General features: G+C 44.0%; 1 protein-coding gene across 6 annotated transcripts in view; it reads right to left on the minus strand.

Annotated features, from left to right (window-relative positions):
- The window catches only part of THSD7A (thrombospondin type 1 domain containing 7A), a 586917-nt gene that overhangs the window by 180046 nt on the left and 390638 nt on the right, over nt 1-16233 (minus strand). For all 6 annotated transcript variants that reach the window (XM_030550674.1, XM_030550676.1, XM_030550675.1 and 3 more), the window contains 2 exons: nt 15038-15193; nt 4866-5078 (listed from right to left, as the gene is read on the minus strand). In XM_030550674.1, coding sequence (XP_030406534.1) covers nt 4866-5078; nt 15038-15193 — 369 coding nt within the window. The remainder of the gene's footprint in view (nt 1-4865; nt 5079-15037; nt 15194-16233) is intronic.

The following is a 16233-nucleotide window of genomic DNA, read 5'->3' on the forward strand; positions in this document are numbered from 1 at the left end:
ATACAGGACAGGTCCATCAAGAGCTATTAGCGTCCCTAGCCTCTGTTTGCCAGAAGCTGGGAATGGGCAATAGGATTGGACTACTTGATGATTACCTGTTCTGTTCATTCCCTCTGAAGCACCTGGCATTGGCCCCTGTCAGAAGACAGAGTACTGGGCTAGATGGACCATTACTCTGAACCAGTATGGATGTTCTAATGGTAAACTTTCCATCAGAGCTGGTCTTAAAGACATGTCGTGCAAACGATGGCTTGGACCCCTACTCTATTTGTGGCACAGCTGCAATTTCCTGGCTGCCCCTATGCTTTCTTACCAGCAGCAGCACTTGAGGAGAAAAATTCTGACTGTGGAAACCTGAGGCTTTGCTCTAGGTTCTGACTCCTGATTGCCATCTTTTCTGATGCTAAATATTGCATACAGTGTAAAATGTGTGTAAACTTGAATGCCACTGTGGGTGTTAATTAGAACTGTTGGAAATATCCATGAGCTTTCTGGGACCCATTTCAGATGGACTACAAGTCATATTTCTAATATTTTCCAAATTTTAAGTAGACTATTTTAATCCTTTTTTTTAAAAATTTTTTTTGAAAAATAAACTTTTTGACTTTGAAGAAAGTTTTCATTTTCAGAAATAAAATGTTAAGAAAATAAGGGTTCTCATCATTTTGAGTGCTTGGTGGACTGGTTAGACAGGGAGAGAGACAGAAAGGGGAAGAAGGAAAAAGGATAGAAACATTTGTTAAAACCAAATATTACTAGTGGAGAAGGGGATTGAACATGTAAGCACTCCTTGGATCTATAGAAGAAAGAGGGTAAATGGAGCAGGAGAACCAGAGAGAGCTGCCAGTGCCAAAGGAGAAGGAGCAGCAATGACAGAAGTGCAGGAGGAGCAGAGCTGGAGGAATTAACTTGTAAACAGTATGTAAAGTTCCTGGGAAGCCACATATTGTTACCTGCCACCTCTGAAGGTGGTGATGCAGGGACATGGCTCCTGTGGAGTCACCCTCAGTAACAGTGCCAAGTTTAAAGCTCCTCAGCTGTGGCTCAGGTCCCTCCTGATAAACAAGAGGAGTAGAAGCTACTGCATCCACCTCCTGGTTTCTCAACCACACCTGTAAGCTGCACCATGGAGGAGCTCACTTCAGAGAAGGTGAGGAGGCCTTTCAGGAGGCGGAGATGGCCACTGAGCAGTTGAAGGCAGCCCTGAAGGAGAAGGAGAAGGCAATGACAGAGAAAAACAGAGTGGTGTCCAAGTAGGAGAATCTGGTTACCAGGGAGCAGGCATCCTTCCAATGGATAGCAAGATGCAGGGCTACCCTTTCTCCTCTGGATTCTCCGGGATTCTCTTCTACAGCATCAGGACTGTCACTGAGCCTCACACAGGAGGCACGTCTTATTGATCACGAGGACAGTAGGGAGAAGGAGATCTGCTCCTGCACCATCTCCTTTTCTTCCTCTTTGGAGGAGGAAACTTCTGGGAGGTGGAGGTGGTGAATAATGTAGTAAAATGAAGTAATTAGATGATTTAAGAATCTCTCTTCTGTACTGTGTCTTATTTATAGATTTAAAAAAATTGAAAAAAAAGAGTTTGAATGACTATAGGCTGTTATAACACTACATTTACATTTATTTAGTGACATCATGCCATTTTAGACCATTTCTGTATTGACCTGTTACAGTCAAGTATCCCTCATACAAATTCCTTCTCCTATTCTGACATGGAATGTGATTGACTTTGGGTGCCTGACTGTTTCTATTAAACACGCACATCTACAAGAAGAAGCAGTCACCCCTGCTCATCTGTAGAACCATTCTCAGCTGGACACATACCATCGATACTCTGGCAAACCTGAATGTGGTTGAAATGCACACTTGTCATAGTATCTTTCCCCAATCTGAACCTTAGAGTCCAAAAGTTGGGGTACTAGCATGAATTCCTCTAAGCTTAATGACCTGCTTAGATCTGATAAGCAGCCACCAATCAGGAATTCCAGTGCCTGATACACTCTGGTCCCCCCAAAACCTTCCCTGGGGACCCTAAGACCCAAATTCCTTGAGTCTCACAACACAGGGGAATAAACCATTTCCCTCCCCTTCTCCTCCCCTCCAGGTGTTCCCTCCCTGGGCTCCTGGAGAGATATACAGATTCAAGCTCCATGAATCTAGAACAAAGGGATCTCACCCTTCTCCCTCCCTGTTAAGTACAGACTCAATTCCCTTGAGCCTCAACAAGGGGAAAAAATCAAATAGGTCTTAAAAGCAAAACTTTTAATAAAAGAAACAAAGAATAAAGAAAATCACTGTAAATTCAAGATGGAATATTACAGGGTCTGTCAGCTTCTAGAAACTGGAGAAAAAGCCTCCTCCAGCAGAAATACAATTTAAAATACTTCCAGCCAAATACACATTGGACCTCTACCAGCCAGATACACATTTGCAAATAAAGAAAACCAATTAAAAAGACTAAACCGCCTTTCTACTTGCACTTACTACTTGAACAGAAAATTAGAGTCTGTAGTACGTCCAGTCACTCTCAGATCCCAGAGAGAACAAAGCCAAACCCAAAAAACACAAACAAAGGCTTCCCTCCACCGAGATTTGAAAGTATCTTGTCTCCTGATTGGTCCCCTGGTCAGGTGTTTGGTTCCCTGTTTGTTAACCCTTTACAGGTAAAAGAGACATTAACCCTTAACTATCTGTTTATGATAACATTAGCATGCATTCTGTTGCACTTATTGTAAAGCCTGCATTAGGCCTCAAAACACACACACATTTGCTGGGCCTGATCCATGGCCAATTACATTATCATTTAGTGATAACATGCTTTCACAAATCTGTATCGCACACCTGGCAGACATTATCCTGTGACAGCCAAGAAGCACTCAAAAAACTTCTTCTCCCAGTGCTTCCTCTTCACCTCACAAAATATACAATTTCCCTCTCTCTTTCTTTGGAACATACACAACTACAGCAATGAGTAATCACCACTCCCCTCACTCAGAAGCAGTGTCTGTGCCCACTGTTCAGCCTCTACCACAAAGACCAACACAGAAGTCAGACTACTCACCGGTAATAAGAAAAATGCACTCACATCAGCAAACTATAAGTGTACACTATTTATCAACAAACTAAGCTGATCCGCAACAATTTAGAAAGGTTCAGAGAAAAATAACAGGGTTAATATCTGAAAACAAATAACCCCAACTCTCCCAACTTAAATTCTGTCCTAAGTCCCTCACAAAGGACCTGATCCAAAGCTCATTCAAGCCAGTAGGAAGAAACCCATTGACTGCAGTGGCCCTTGGAACAGGGTTAAACAGAGCAGAACTGCCCTCTCTGTAAAAGGTTAAGGTTAAGTGATACTTGCTCCCAGATATATTATAGTTACAATAATCTAGTTAGGGGACAGGAAAAGTTACACTGTTTAATCACATACTAAACTGATCAAAAGTTACAGAGTAGCAAACAAACTCTACCCTCTGCCCACAAAGAAAAGAAAAGAAAAACAAACAAACAAACCTAAAATCCAATAAAATGAAAACCAGGCTACTTTTTTTTTTGCATATTCTACTGATTTAAAAAAAAATAATAGAAAACATCAACATCAGAATTGTTAAGCAAAAATGTTAATTTCTGACAAAATTTCACCAGAAATTTTTTCATACAAAACATCTTAAACAGTTCTACCATTATTGTCAAGTAAAGGCAGAAAGGGCGTATCTTGGATGAAGGAGTGTTGCTGTGCAAGGAAGATAAGATGTAAATCATGTTTTTCTGTCATGCTACATTATTAATCTCTCATCCTGGGACATAAAAACTGTTAGGAACTAAACATGCACACTAAAATAAAAGTTACACTTTAATTCTTAGTTTTCCCAGTTGAGCCCCAAATTCAACTATGAAACAAAATCTAGGGCCAACGCTCAAACCCAGATACAGAGTCTGTATAACTAAACAACTCTAATTCCCCATGCCCAGTATAATTACAAAACTACATTTGATGCAGCTGCTAAACACTTAACAGGTGACCTCTTGGTTAATCCTATATATGGTACTTACAGGTCTCTGCTCTACTGTAGCCAGTACAATTATTTTTAATGTATATGAAGCTCTGAGTAGACTACAACATTACTAACAGATAACAAACGCTATCCCAACATTCATATGAGAGCCTTTTGTAGATTAAAATATTTTAGCTTTCAAAGTGAGTTGTTAAGACTTAATGCTATGCAAAGTTATTTTTTTCTTTCTTTCATAAAAGATAATTGAATAATAGTGGTATTCTTCTTGCCTGCTGTAATTTATTATAGCTAGAAGGGCAAGCGAAATGAGGCAGGCTGATGCATGTCATAGGCTGTCAAACTAACTTCATAGCACACATCATACTTTGTTTTTTAATATAAAGAGATTATCTAGCTCCTAGATATTTCCAGTGGCAATGCACTTTACTTTGCTCACCCTTAATATTTATTTGTATTTGGACTCAGTGGGACAAATTTATCAGTGGAATTACATAAGGGAATTCAATGAAGTTACAATGGGAAGAATTTGACCCACCAGGCAATAACTCCCTGTCTTCCTGTTCATTTTTTGTTTACTGTTTATTTTCAGCTTCCTTTTCTCAGGAGGCCACTCAAGAAGCTTCATCTGAAAAAAATCTATGGAAAGAAGAGCCCAGTGCTACATCAGTTGGTAGCCACAACATATGTGGCCTGTGTAAAGAGCAATCAATTCTAATCAAAAGGCTTTGTCTCAAAGATTGACTAACCTGAGAGAAATAAGCAATGTTACCTTTTCACTCTGAATCTGTCTCCTCAGAACAAGTGAGTGACTTAAACCATACATTTGTTGAGCAAACATCTTACCATCGCTGTTGATGCAGACCACCTCTGGAACTTGAGTACCAGGCCCACATTGCTTCTCATTGTCTGGTATGCACTCTTCTAGTCTCACTATTCGCCATTCATAGCAAGAGGGCTCCTCACATGGGATAGCTTCAAGCAAATGAGGGCAATTTCCTGTCCCTCCAGTGCCTCCTGTAGGTTCATTTGTGATGGACCGCTTCCTTAATTTAAAACCTGAAGTGAGAGTAAAACCAAAAAGATAAAAAATATAGTAATTAAATATAAAAGGTAAAATGAAAGCATTTGTATTTGCCAAAAGCTGAGTGAAGGGTTCTGTCTTTCTTCTGTAACAATCAACAACATATTTAAAGCAATAAAGGAAGCTGCGTTCTTTAAGTTGCGAAGATAGTAGATGTCACCAGCTGTAGGAAACAGTTCACTGAAACGGGGGCTTGGAATGTGTCATGGTTACAAGACTAGCTGTGCTTTCGACCCCTTTTTGTCCCTTTGAAGTGCATCCCTTAGGTATCAGGCCTGGGTTCCGGCACCTCACTCTGACTGGACCATGTGGTCCAACCACGCTTTCTTAGGTTGGGTCTCTTGGCTAACCCCCCCGGCCAAAAACACACTTTTTCCCCAGCCTGTATTAATTTAGCAGGCTCAAATGAGTTTGACACCTGCAAGCCTCCAGAAGTCCACAACAGTGGTTGATTACAAAAACAACAAGGAGTCCGGTGGCACCTTAGAGACTAACAGATTGACTTGAGCATAAGCTTTTGTGGGTAAAAAAACGCTGAAGAAGTACTTTTTATCCATGAAAGCTTATGCTCAAATAAATCTGTTAGTCTTTAAAGGTGCCACGGGACTCCTTGTTGTTTTTATGGATACAGACTAACACGGCTATCCCCTGATACTCGAGTGGTTGATTAGTGACTCAAAACAGCTTCTTCAAATCAAAGCACTTGTTGTATCACACAAAGGTACCAACCATGCATAACAAAAGGTTACAACAACCAATAGTCCTATATGCACATTTCCCTTTACCTACACCTTACATCTTTCCTTGCAAGTATTTGTAAGTTCCCCTCAGGCCAACTAACCCCCATCTCCAGTTGGGAGCAAGAGTGCGCTCCTCATAGCATGGTCTCTCTGTCTCCATGTGTCTCAGTCAGCCTGGGTGTCAGTCTCAGTCTGCTGACAACCTGCTTCTCCAGTTCTTTAGGCCAACTTCATTAAGCTTCTACTATTCCCTGTTATCCTGGGTTTTTGACCCCTCAAACCCAATCCCAGGCCATGGCTACACTAGGGAGTTGCAGCGCTGGTGAGGGGGTTACAGCGCTGCAACTTAGGATGTGGCCACACTTGCAAAGCACGGCCAGCGCTGCAACTCCCTGGTTGCAGCGCTGGCTGTACACCCGGTCGTGCCTCGGGTGTAGCGATTCCAGCACTGGTGATCCAGCGCTGGTCAGCAAGTGTGGACCCCACCAGCGCTTTTATTGACCTCCGGGGTATAAGGAGGTATCCCAGCATACATTTTAAGCCTCTCTGGTAATCCTGCACACTCCACTGCCCTGGGCTCAGCTGATCCCACCTTTAAATGCCCCGGGAATTTTAAAAATCCCCTTCCTGTTTGCTCAGCCAAGTGTGGAGTGCAATCAGTCAATCAATCAATCAGCAACCATGCCTCCACGCACCAAACGAGCCCCAGCATGGACCAATGCAGAGCTGCAGGACCTCATAAGTGTTTGGGGAGAGGAGGCTGTGCAAGCACAGCTGCGCTCCAGAAGGAGAAATTATGATACCTATGGGCAGATATCGCAGTCCTTTATGAGAAGGGGCCATGAACGGGACGCGTTGCAGTGCAGGGTAAAAATTAAGGAGCTGCGCAGTGCTTACTGCAAAGCCCGTGAGGGAAATCACCGCTCAGGAGCTGGCCCCACGACCTGCCGTTTTTACAAGGAGCTGGATGCCATACTTGGGTGTGATCCCACTGCCAATCCGAGGAGCACGATGGAGAGTTCAGAGCAGGGAGAAGTGGGGGAGGGTGTAGAGGAAGCCGAGAGTGAGGATACTGGGGTGGAGGGAGACACCCCAGAGTCCCAGGAGGCATGCAGCCAGGAGCTCTTCTCAAGCCAGGAGGAGGCTAGCCAGTCGCAGCAGCGGGAAGTTGCTGGTGAAGAAGAAGCAGAGGAGCGTGCTCAGGGTAAGCAGATTTTATGTTTTGGGAGAGGAGGGTTTGGGTTATGGCTGCCTGCATGCATGCCTAAACGTGGAATAGCCCATTGATTTGCTCTATCACGTCTCTGTAATCGGCCTCGGAAATCTCTTGAAAAGTTGCAGCCAGAGTGCGGGCAATGTGCTTTTGCAAGTTCATAGGGAGAGCCACCGTGGTCCTTGTCCCGGTCAGGCTAACTCGTCCGATCCACTGTGCAGCGAGGGTGGGGGGGACCATGGCTGCACACAGGCAAGCTGCATAAGGACCAGGGCGGAATTCACATTGCTGTAGAAGACCCTCCCTCTCTTCCCAGGTAACACGCAGCAGTGATATATCTGGCAGTAGGAAACCCTGTTGAGAATTTAGGGATACTTCAGTGCAGGGCGCCAGGTTTGCGGTCCCCCCCCACCCTTCCAGCAGGAAGCCAGCACCATGGTGCGTTCCGGTCTCCCACCCCTCTGCAAGCAGGGAGCCAGCACCGCGGTGCGTTCCGGTCTCCCCACCCCCTTCCAGCAGGTAGCCAGCACCACGGTGCGTTCCGGTCTCCCCACCCCCCTTCCAGCAGGGAGCCAGCACCGTGGTGCATTCCGGTCTCCTCACCCCCCTGCCAGCAGGGAGCCAGCACAACGGTGCGTTCCGGTCTCCCCACTCCCCTGCCAGCAGGGAGCCAGCACCACGGTGCGTTCCAGTCTCCCCACCCCCCTGCCAGCAGGGAGCCAGCACCACGGTGTGTTCCGGTCTCCCCACCCCCCTTCCAGCAGGTAGCCAGCACTGCTGTGTGTTCCACACACCCCCGCAGCAGGCTGGCAGTTCCGCGGACCGCTCCCCCCCCCCCGCCCGCCAGCAGCTCGGCAGCTTCATGTTCCCTACTGTCCCCTGTGCAGGCCACCAGCTACCTCCTCTACCCAGTGCAGATAAACCCCAGTGAGCCATCAGTCAGTTCCCCCTCCCAGGTGAAGTTGGGGCAGAAACACTCACCCCATTGCTCGCCATGCCTTCGCTTCCCTGGCCTCTCTGGGTTATGTTAGGTATGTGGGAATGATGCTACAAAAAGTCTACAAACTCCTTCACTGTGTGATAATAAACAATGTCGCCTCTGTGTATTACATGTTTCTATCAATTTTTTTTTTAGTGACCTTGACTTCTGTAGCCCGATCACCGGCCTCACGTCGGTTGCAGAACTTTAGAAAAAATCCGCGAAAATCAAAAGAAGAATTGATCAAAGCAGTTATGAATCACTACAACAGAGAAAGTAGGAAGACGCAGGAATGGGGAGAGAAAATGTATGAGTGGAGGCAAACACAAAGCAGGAGAAAGGAATTGGCTACCAAAAAACCCTCAAAGCACATGATAAGCCTCCTGGCTTGCCAAACTGACTCTTTCGAGTCTCTCGTAGCCATGCAGACAGATCTGTACCGTGGTAACCCACAACCCTCCCAACGCTCTCTTGTTCCCCAGTATTTGCACAAAACACCTTTCTCCAGCAGCGAGTTTCTTATTACCCCCAGCTGCCCCCAACACCTGTACAATCACCTACCAGCCCTGATAACTACAATCCTTACCCTGTGCACTCCACCCCCATTACTCTGCAGCATAGTAATCCTGAAGTGCAGCAGACATGGAACAGCAATCCAAACAGGACATATTCAAACCTCTGAATGTACAGTCCACCACCCTAACCCGCCTGGCCTTTTATGTACTGTACTTTGAATAAAGGATTTTATGGCTTTTACAATACTTTTTATTATTGCAGAAAGTGGTAAATACTGTACCCCAAGGTGGAAAGGAGCACAGCAAAGGCACCAAACATTACTGTTGGCTCTCAGCATCAAATTGCTCCCTTAAGGTATCCCTAATCCTTGAAGCCCTTTCCTGGGCCTCTCTAGTAGCCCTGCTCTCTGGCTGTGCAAATTCAGCCTCTAGGCGTCGAACCTCGGAGGTCCATTCCTCACTGAATCTTTCACCCTTCCATTCACAAATATTATGGAGGGTACAGCACGCGGATATAACAGCGGAGATGCTGCTTTCCCCCAAATCTAGCTTCCCATAAAGACACCTCCAACGGGCTTTCAAACAGCCAAAAGCACACTCCACAGTCATTCTGCACCGGCTCAGCCTGTAGTTGAACCGGTCCTTGCTCCTGTCAAGCTTCCCTGTATACGGTTTCATGAGCCAAGGCATTAAGGGGTAAGCGGGGTCTCCAAGGATCACAGTGGGCATTTCGATGTCCCCTACTGTGATCTTGCGGTCTGGGAAAAAAGTCCCGGCCCTCAGCTTCCTGAACAGGGAACTGTTCCGAAAGATGCGTGCATCATACACCTTTCCAGGCCATCCTGAGTAAATGTCAGTGAAACACCCACAGTGATCCACAAGCGCTTGCAGAACCACGGAGAAATACCCCTTGCGATTAACGTACTCTGATGCCAGGTGGGGTGGTGACAGAATAGGAATATGCGTCCCATCTATTACCCCTCCACAGTTAGGGAAACCCATTTGTGCAAAGCCATCCACAATGTCCTGCACGTTCCCCAGAGTCACAGTTCTTAGCAGAGTGCGATTAATGGCTGTGCAAACTTGCATCAGCACCATTCCAACGGTGGACTTTCCCACTCCAAACTGGTTCGCCACCGATCGGTAGCTGTCTGGAGTTCCCAGCTTCCAGATTGCAATAGCCACCCACTTCTCCACTGGCAGGGCAGCTCTCAATCTCATGTCCCTGCGCCGCAGGGTAGGGGCGAGCTCAGCACACAGTCCTATGAAAATGGCTTTTCTCATCCGAAAGTTCTGCAGCCACTGCTCGTCATCCCAGACTTGCAGGACGATGTGATCCCACCACTCAGTGCTGGTTTCCCGAGCCCAAAGGCGCCGTTCCACGGTGCTGAGCACGTCTGTTACTGCCACAAGCAATTGAGTGTCTTGAGCATCAGGCATTTCAATATCATCGTCTGACTCCTCACTGTCACTTTGCAGCTGAAGAAATAGCTCCACTGCCATGCGTGATGTGCTGGAAACATTCATCAGCAAGGTCCTCAGCAGTTCAGGCTCCATTTGTAACAGAAATCTCAGAAATCGCGCTGCAGACTCACAATGCCACCAAAATGCTCGGAATGAGTAGCAAAGCACCACGGGGCGTTGGAACAGGAAGCGGAAAGACCCGCACACTTCCTTCCCCTTCCCACAAGCCACAGCACCAAAATGGGACGAGGTGCTCTGTGGGATAGCTGCCCACAATGCACCACTCCCAACAGCGCTGCAAGTGCTGCAAATGTGGTCACACTGCAGCGCTGGTAGCTGTCAGTGTGGCCACACTGCAGCGCTGGCCCTACACAGCTGTACGAACACAGCTGTAACTACCAGCGCTGTAGAACTGTAAGTGGAGCCATGGCCCCAGACTGGCTGCATCCAGCCATTCTCCCAATTAATGGTTTTCCCATTAATTTCTTAAGGAGTCTTAGTATACTATATCATAGCACCTTAACTTTCTTGTTTCTTTTCTTGTTGGTTTCTCTATTACAGCTTACTTTGATTTAAGTGTCTGCCTTCAGGCAGGATAACAGCACACTGGGCATATGATCTTTATAAAAAAAATACTACGTATAACTCCCTCACTCTCCACAACATGTAAATCAAGAAGGAAACTGTTTTCAAATATGTTTATTTGTAAATGTTAATTCCACACAGATAATTTGGGTTCAACAAAGAAGTTTTTTTAATTTATCATGATTAATTAATTAATTTAAAAACAATGTATTTCAGTTCATCTTTATATTTTCTAAGATTGCTTCTGGAGTTGTGCATGATTTGTGTCCTAAAGAGGCATAGAGCTTCTGCAACAGAGGCCCTCTGGTTTGACAAAAATGTTCAGAGGAGTTTTCTACAAGTGTAGCTACTGGAGGCAACTGACAATACAACCGGTGATTCTCTAACTACTGAAAGCCCATGACTGAAATGTGTGTAGAGGAGCCTGTTCCCACTTCTGACAGTGTATCACGCAGATAAGGAGATGTGGCCTCTCTGAAGAACTGAATTGGCTTTGAGTTAGCAGGATGTCTAGTAAAAATAGCAAGAGATGCCTGAGGAGGAAGAATCTCTGACAAGAGAGCTGAGAGAGGAGGAAAAAGCAAAGAATGAACAGTGGGGTAGGAAGAAAATGAAGCAGCAAGGGGGAAGGTTAGAGATGAAACAGGAAGGGAAGATGAGGCAATATGGAAGGGAAAAGCAAGAAGCAGAAATAGGAGGAGAAGGGGAAAGGAAAAGGCTGGCAAAGGCACATATATGATTAGACACAGGAGAAGAAAAAAGGGTATGCAAACTGTAAAATAGAAAGCAGGGGAGATATGAATAGATAAGAGAGTGAATGAGGGGTGAAGAGGAAAAAAGAAGGGGAAATATGGGACTAGGAGTGACACAGTGACAAAAGGGTGAGAAAAAAGCCTTGTTTGCTTTCTACTCATGAATTCATAACACTATAATGCACAAATATTTCAATCCAAGCAGCATATGCATCTAAGTAAAAACAACAAGGAGTCCGGTGGCACCTTAAAGACTAACAGATTTATTTGGGCATAAGCTTTCATGGGTAAAAAAAATCTCACTTCTTCTTCAGATGGAAGTGAGGTTTTTTACCCATGAAAGCTTATGCCCAAATAAATCCGTAAGTCTTTAAGGTGCACCCGGACTCCTTGTTGTTTTTGTGGATACAGACTAACACAGCTACCCCCGATACTATGCATCTAAGTGTTTCCTAAAGAAGCACATATGGAAAGCAATAAGTACAAGAGAACTGGTGAAGGGGAACCTAGGATTTACAAGTTCACAATGTAATGCCTGGATTCCTCTCATTTCACTGTCAAGGTGCCTTTGCTTATTCCAATGAGATATCCATTCCTGCTATCCAGTGAATGTATGTCAGAGGGAAGGAAAGAAGAAATCCCTGTCACATTCATGGGTGAACTTGCATACAGTCCTGCATTTGACCACTGAATAGTACTAGAAATGGGTGTGATTAAGTGGAAGATCCAGGTTATTTTAAATTTGCAATGCTTGAGTTCCCTTAAATGCAGCTCTGCTTCTGACACTAACAGAAGGAAAGTTGCAGTCACATAGGGGTTAACTAGAGGAAAAAAGAGTAAGACAAAAGTAGATTATAAATATTGATACGGGAAATTAAAACACCAAACAGCACATTGCTGCTTATGCTTGAACTAATACACAAAATAAACGATCATATAGGAAAACAAGATGGGCAAATATGAACATATGAGAGATACCTCCATGTGTATAGCTGTTTACTATAGAAGGAAGTGTAGCACTTCTCCGAGTCTATGGCTGACCTATTCAGTTATTACAGATCAATTCAAGACACTAAAACAAATCGCATGAGGTAGCAAATTACAGGTCTAGAAATGGGCAGTTTATGTCATGAGACCATAGCTATCTGGGAGAAGCATAAAATGACTTACGTAGAACTTTTTTTTCTCTTTTTTTTCAGATTTGACTTTATACCTCATCCTACCACAGAATCATCAAAGATCAGTTTTTTTTAATCAGATTTTCCCACTTCAGCATTATCCACACCAGGACAAACTGGGCAGAAATACTGCAATCCACATCCACATTTGAAAATGTATGGCAAAGATTTTGAAAATAAAACAAACAGACTAAAGGGACAAATTGCCTCTCTCTATCCATCTCTAAATTGCAGCAGAAAAGTTAAATCATATCACATAAGACAAAAACAGGAAGCAGAATTCCAGAATACCAGAGAAGCTGATTTTGGGCTGATATTTTCCAAAGAGCACAAACTGCCATCCCTTCACTACAACAAAGTCATTTCAGGTTTTTTCTACACAACAGTAATCACGACCAATAAACTCAACCAACTCCAATCTCCAATGGAGAAGCTGTGGGAAATCAGATCACCATATGGTCTGATCTTCCCACCAAGAGCATCTGTGCAGGGGAAGGCCAACTCCTGTCCCTCCCCAGTCTGGCCAGACTAACAGATAGGAGCCCCTTGCTCCCAGCAGCACTGGGAGATCAGATTTCATGGGGCAGGGCTTATTTCATGGTCCATGACACATTTTCCACGGCTGTGAAATTAGTAGGATCCTAATGATCAATCCCAAGAGTAAACCCTATAATTACAATGTAGCTATACAAAACAATAAATAAGAATTATGGAACAGACTGCAGCTCAGTTCATACAAGCAGCTATTTGTAACAATTTCATGCTAAAACTATTGAACTCCACTGATCAGTGCTTCTCAAGCTATCTGATGCAGGGGACCAGCAATTTTTTTTTCCAGTGTGCCAGGGGCCGGTGCAATATTATTATCCTATTCGACGTTCTTATGAGGAAACTCGCCACGGACCAGCAGCTGATGGCTCGTGGACCGGCACCGGTCCATGGACCACCATTTTGAGAAGCACTGTTATAGATGTCATTTATCTGCTGAATAACACCTATGTACCTATGAGGGAGGAAGGGATGGAGCTGTTCCCTAGAAAGGTTTGCACATTCTCCAGAAGTATTAAAACACTTCCACGGAGCTAAGAGCCTGGTCTGTATCTGCCAATCTTACCACCCCTTAGAGCTTTTCTGTGTTGAAACTTTAATTTCCATGTATTTTAATGTATGTTGTCAAAGTGTAAGTTTCCTGATATCCATGTCTTCAGGTTAAAAAATGCCATAAAGTGAGCTGGTGGCCTCAATGTATTTTTAGCAGGCAAGTGTCCAAATCAATCTGGAACACAGACATATCCACAAACATCTAGCAAACATTTGGATGGTATAAAATACATAAATAACAAAAATAGCTGCACTAAGAGTAATAGGCAACCTGACTGTTAGCTTCAAAAGAGAAGTCCAGGAGTGAATGGACATGGAAACCGAATTGTTCTGTCACCCTTAGAAATGATCAAGGCTGAGTCATATAAACAGGAGGCAGCATTGTTTAGCTTGTACTACCCGCCTTTTTGTGCTGCGTTTGTACAGTGCCTAGCACAGCTGAGTGTTGGTCTGTGAATGGGGCTCCTATGTGCTACAGTAATACAAAGAAGTACTACCACTATCTGTGCACAGACTGAAGTGATGCTGGTTGGAGAGACAAAACAGCACTAAAATATGGTGAGGATTATGGCCGTCCCTTTAAGTGACTATGTGTGCCTGGCATTTGTTATGAGAGTTTGCAATCAAGAGGGTACAACTGGATCCTCTCTGGTGTTAGCTGATCACACAGCAACAGTGACTCGGATTTCTCTTCTCATCTCTGGATGCGAGGTGGCAGTCTCTTGTTTGGATGTGGACTTTGCTGTTGTGATTCATGCCTTTGATACCTGGAGATCTGATTACTCCAGTATGCACTGCATGGGGCTACACTTTAAATACCCTGGGAAACTGAAACTGGCACAGAATGCATCAGTCTGCCAGTTAAGGAAGGTCTGAAGGGTACTCTGCAAATGAAGCTCCTGCTCTAAGATTTGCAGTGGTTGCCTAATAGTCTACTGGTCAATTTTTAAGGTGATCTTGACTTGTAAATCCCTGAATGGCTTGAGAAGTTCCTACTTCAGAGATTGCTGTTCTCTCTTTATGTGACACAGCCACAGCTGTGATCTGGAAAGAGATTCATGCTGGAACCCCCTCAATTTAAAAGGAGGCACTCAGCTTTGTAATTGTCCTAAATTAACGCAGATTTGTTGACCTACAGAACTCACTAGAAAGTCCATCTCTTTCCCAAGGCTTCTGAGGAGGAAGGAGAATGCTGAGAGATGGTACTTCTGGGTGGGTTTTTTTGGCTGGTTATTTTCTGATTCTTGAAGGCCGTTGCATGCACTCTTGCTGATATAAGTATGAATATGTCAGTATTCTCAAAGATCCCTAGAGTCTTGCAAATATTTTTTTCAAGTATTGTGTAAAAACTAAGTAAAATAAAAATGTTTTTTGAAAAAGAGGAATTTAAAATGTGTACATACATACCCTTTTTGGCTTGCTGGTCTTCACAGCTTTCATAGGTGCATGGTCCCCAAGCTGACCAAGTTGACACTTCACATTCTATTGGACAAGGGATATGGCACAATTGGGTGGTACTAGGTACAGGTCCCGTGCACAGTTTCCGATCCACAGGCTTGGAGGCTGTATACAATAAAGACAACATATTTTTAATACTTGCATAATGTTTTGCTGCAAGTTGACACCACTACCCTTCAGCCAGAAAATCTTCTGTCTCATCATTTTAATCTGATGAAGTAAGTGTAAAACTATTCTCTCTAAAAATAAATCTAATGAACTCACTGCATGGACTGAGTCAAACCAGATTATGTGGAATCAGGAAGATTCCACAAATATTGCAGTATTCTCTAGGACCTTGCTCTTGCAGTTAATGAATGGAGAATATTATTACTGTAGTTCTTCACATTGGCCCCCATGCAAATCAATGTTCTGCTCTCTTATTGAGTACATCTTGACTGGAACAATTGAACCAACAGAAGTGTAAATTTTCATTCACCTTAATAGGGTATTGTAACTTCAAAGCCTAGTTATAATCTCATAAATGCTAACACTTCAGCTGCACACAAAATTAGAGATACTGCATTTAAATCACTGAAATAATGATGACAGAGTCTATTTGCTTTCCTTTAACAATAAAGCCCTTCCAAACACACAGAAAAGCACCCACCTACAAAAGCTGTGTAGTGGTAGCGTTAGTTGGTTCAAGGAAAACTGTATTTAACATGTATTCTGTGCACAGTTTTTTAATCTAGTACATAGGTATAATTGTTTTAATATATTACTTCCAGCAGTGTGTAATCAGTCGACATGGAAGGTATCTGTGCAGGCAGAAACCCTGTTTCTTGTGGACCAGGGAAGGCCCATAAGAGAGCAGAACCACCCTGTTCTCCTACACTGAGAGCCAGGATACAGCCTTCAGTACACTACAGCTCAAGCTCTATTATCCTCCGGGCAGCTAGGCGCAATGGGATACCTTTCCTAGCATGTTGGATATGTGTATGCATCTGTCTCCAACCAACAAATGCATTACTTTATTGCAATCCACTTTTACCAATAACTCTCCAGAGAAGTATCAGAGGGGTAGCCGTGTTAGTCTGGATCTGTAAAAAGTAACAAAGAGTCCTTTGGCACCTTAAAGACTAACAGATGCTCCAATACATCTG

The sequence above is a fragment of the Gopherus evgoodei genome, chromosome 2 (genome assembly GCF_007399415.2).
Source record: "Gopherus evgoodei ecotype Sinaloan lineage chromosome 2, rGopEvg1_v1.p, whole genome shotgun sequence".
In the NCBI taxonomy this organism is placed as follows: domain Eukaryota; kingdom Metazoa; phylum Chordata; order Testudines; family Testudinidae; genus Gopherus; species Gopherus evgoodei.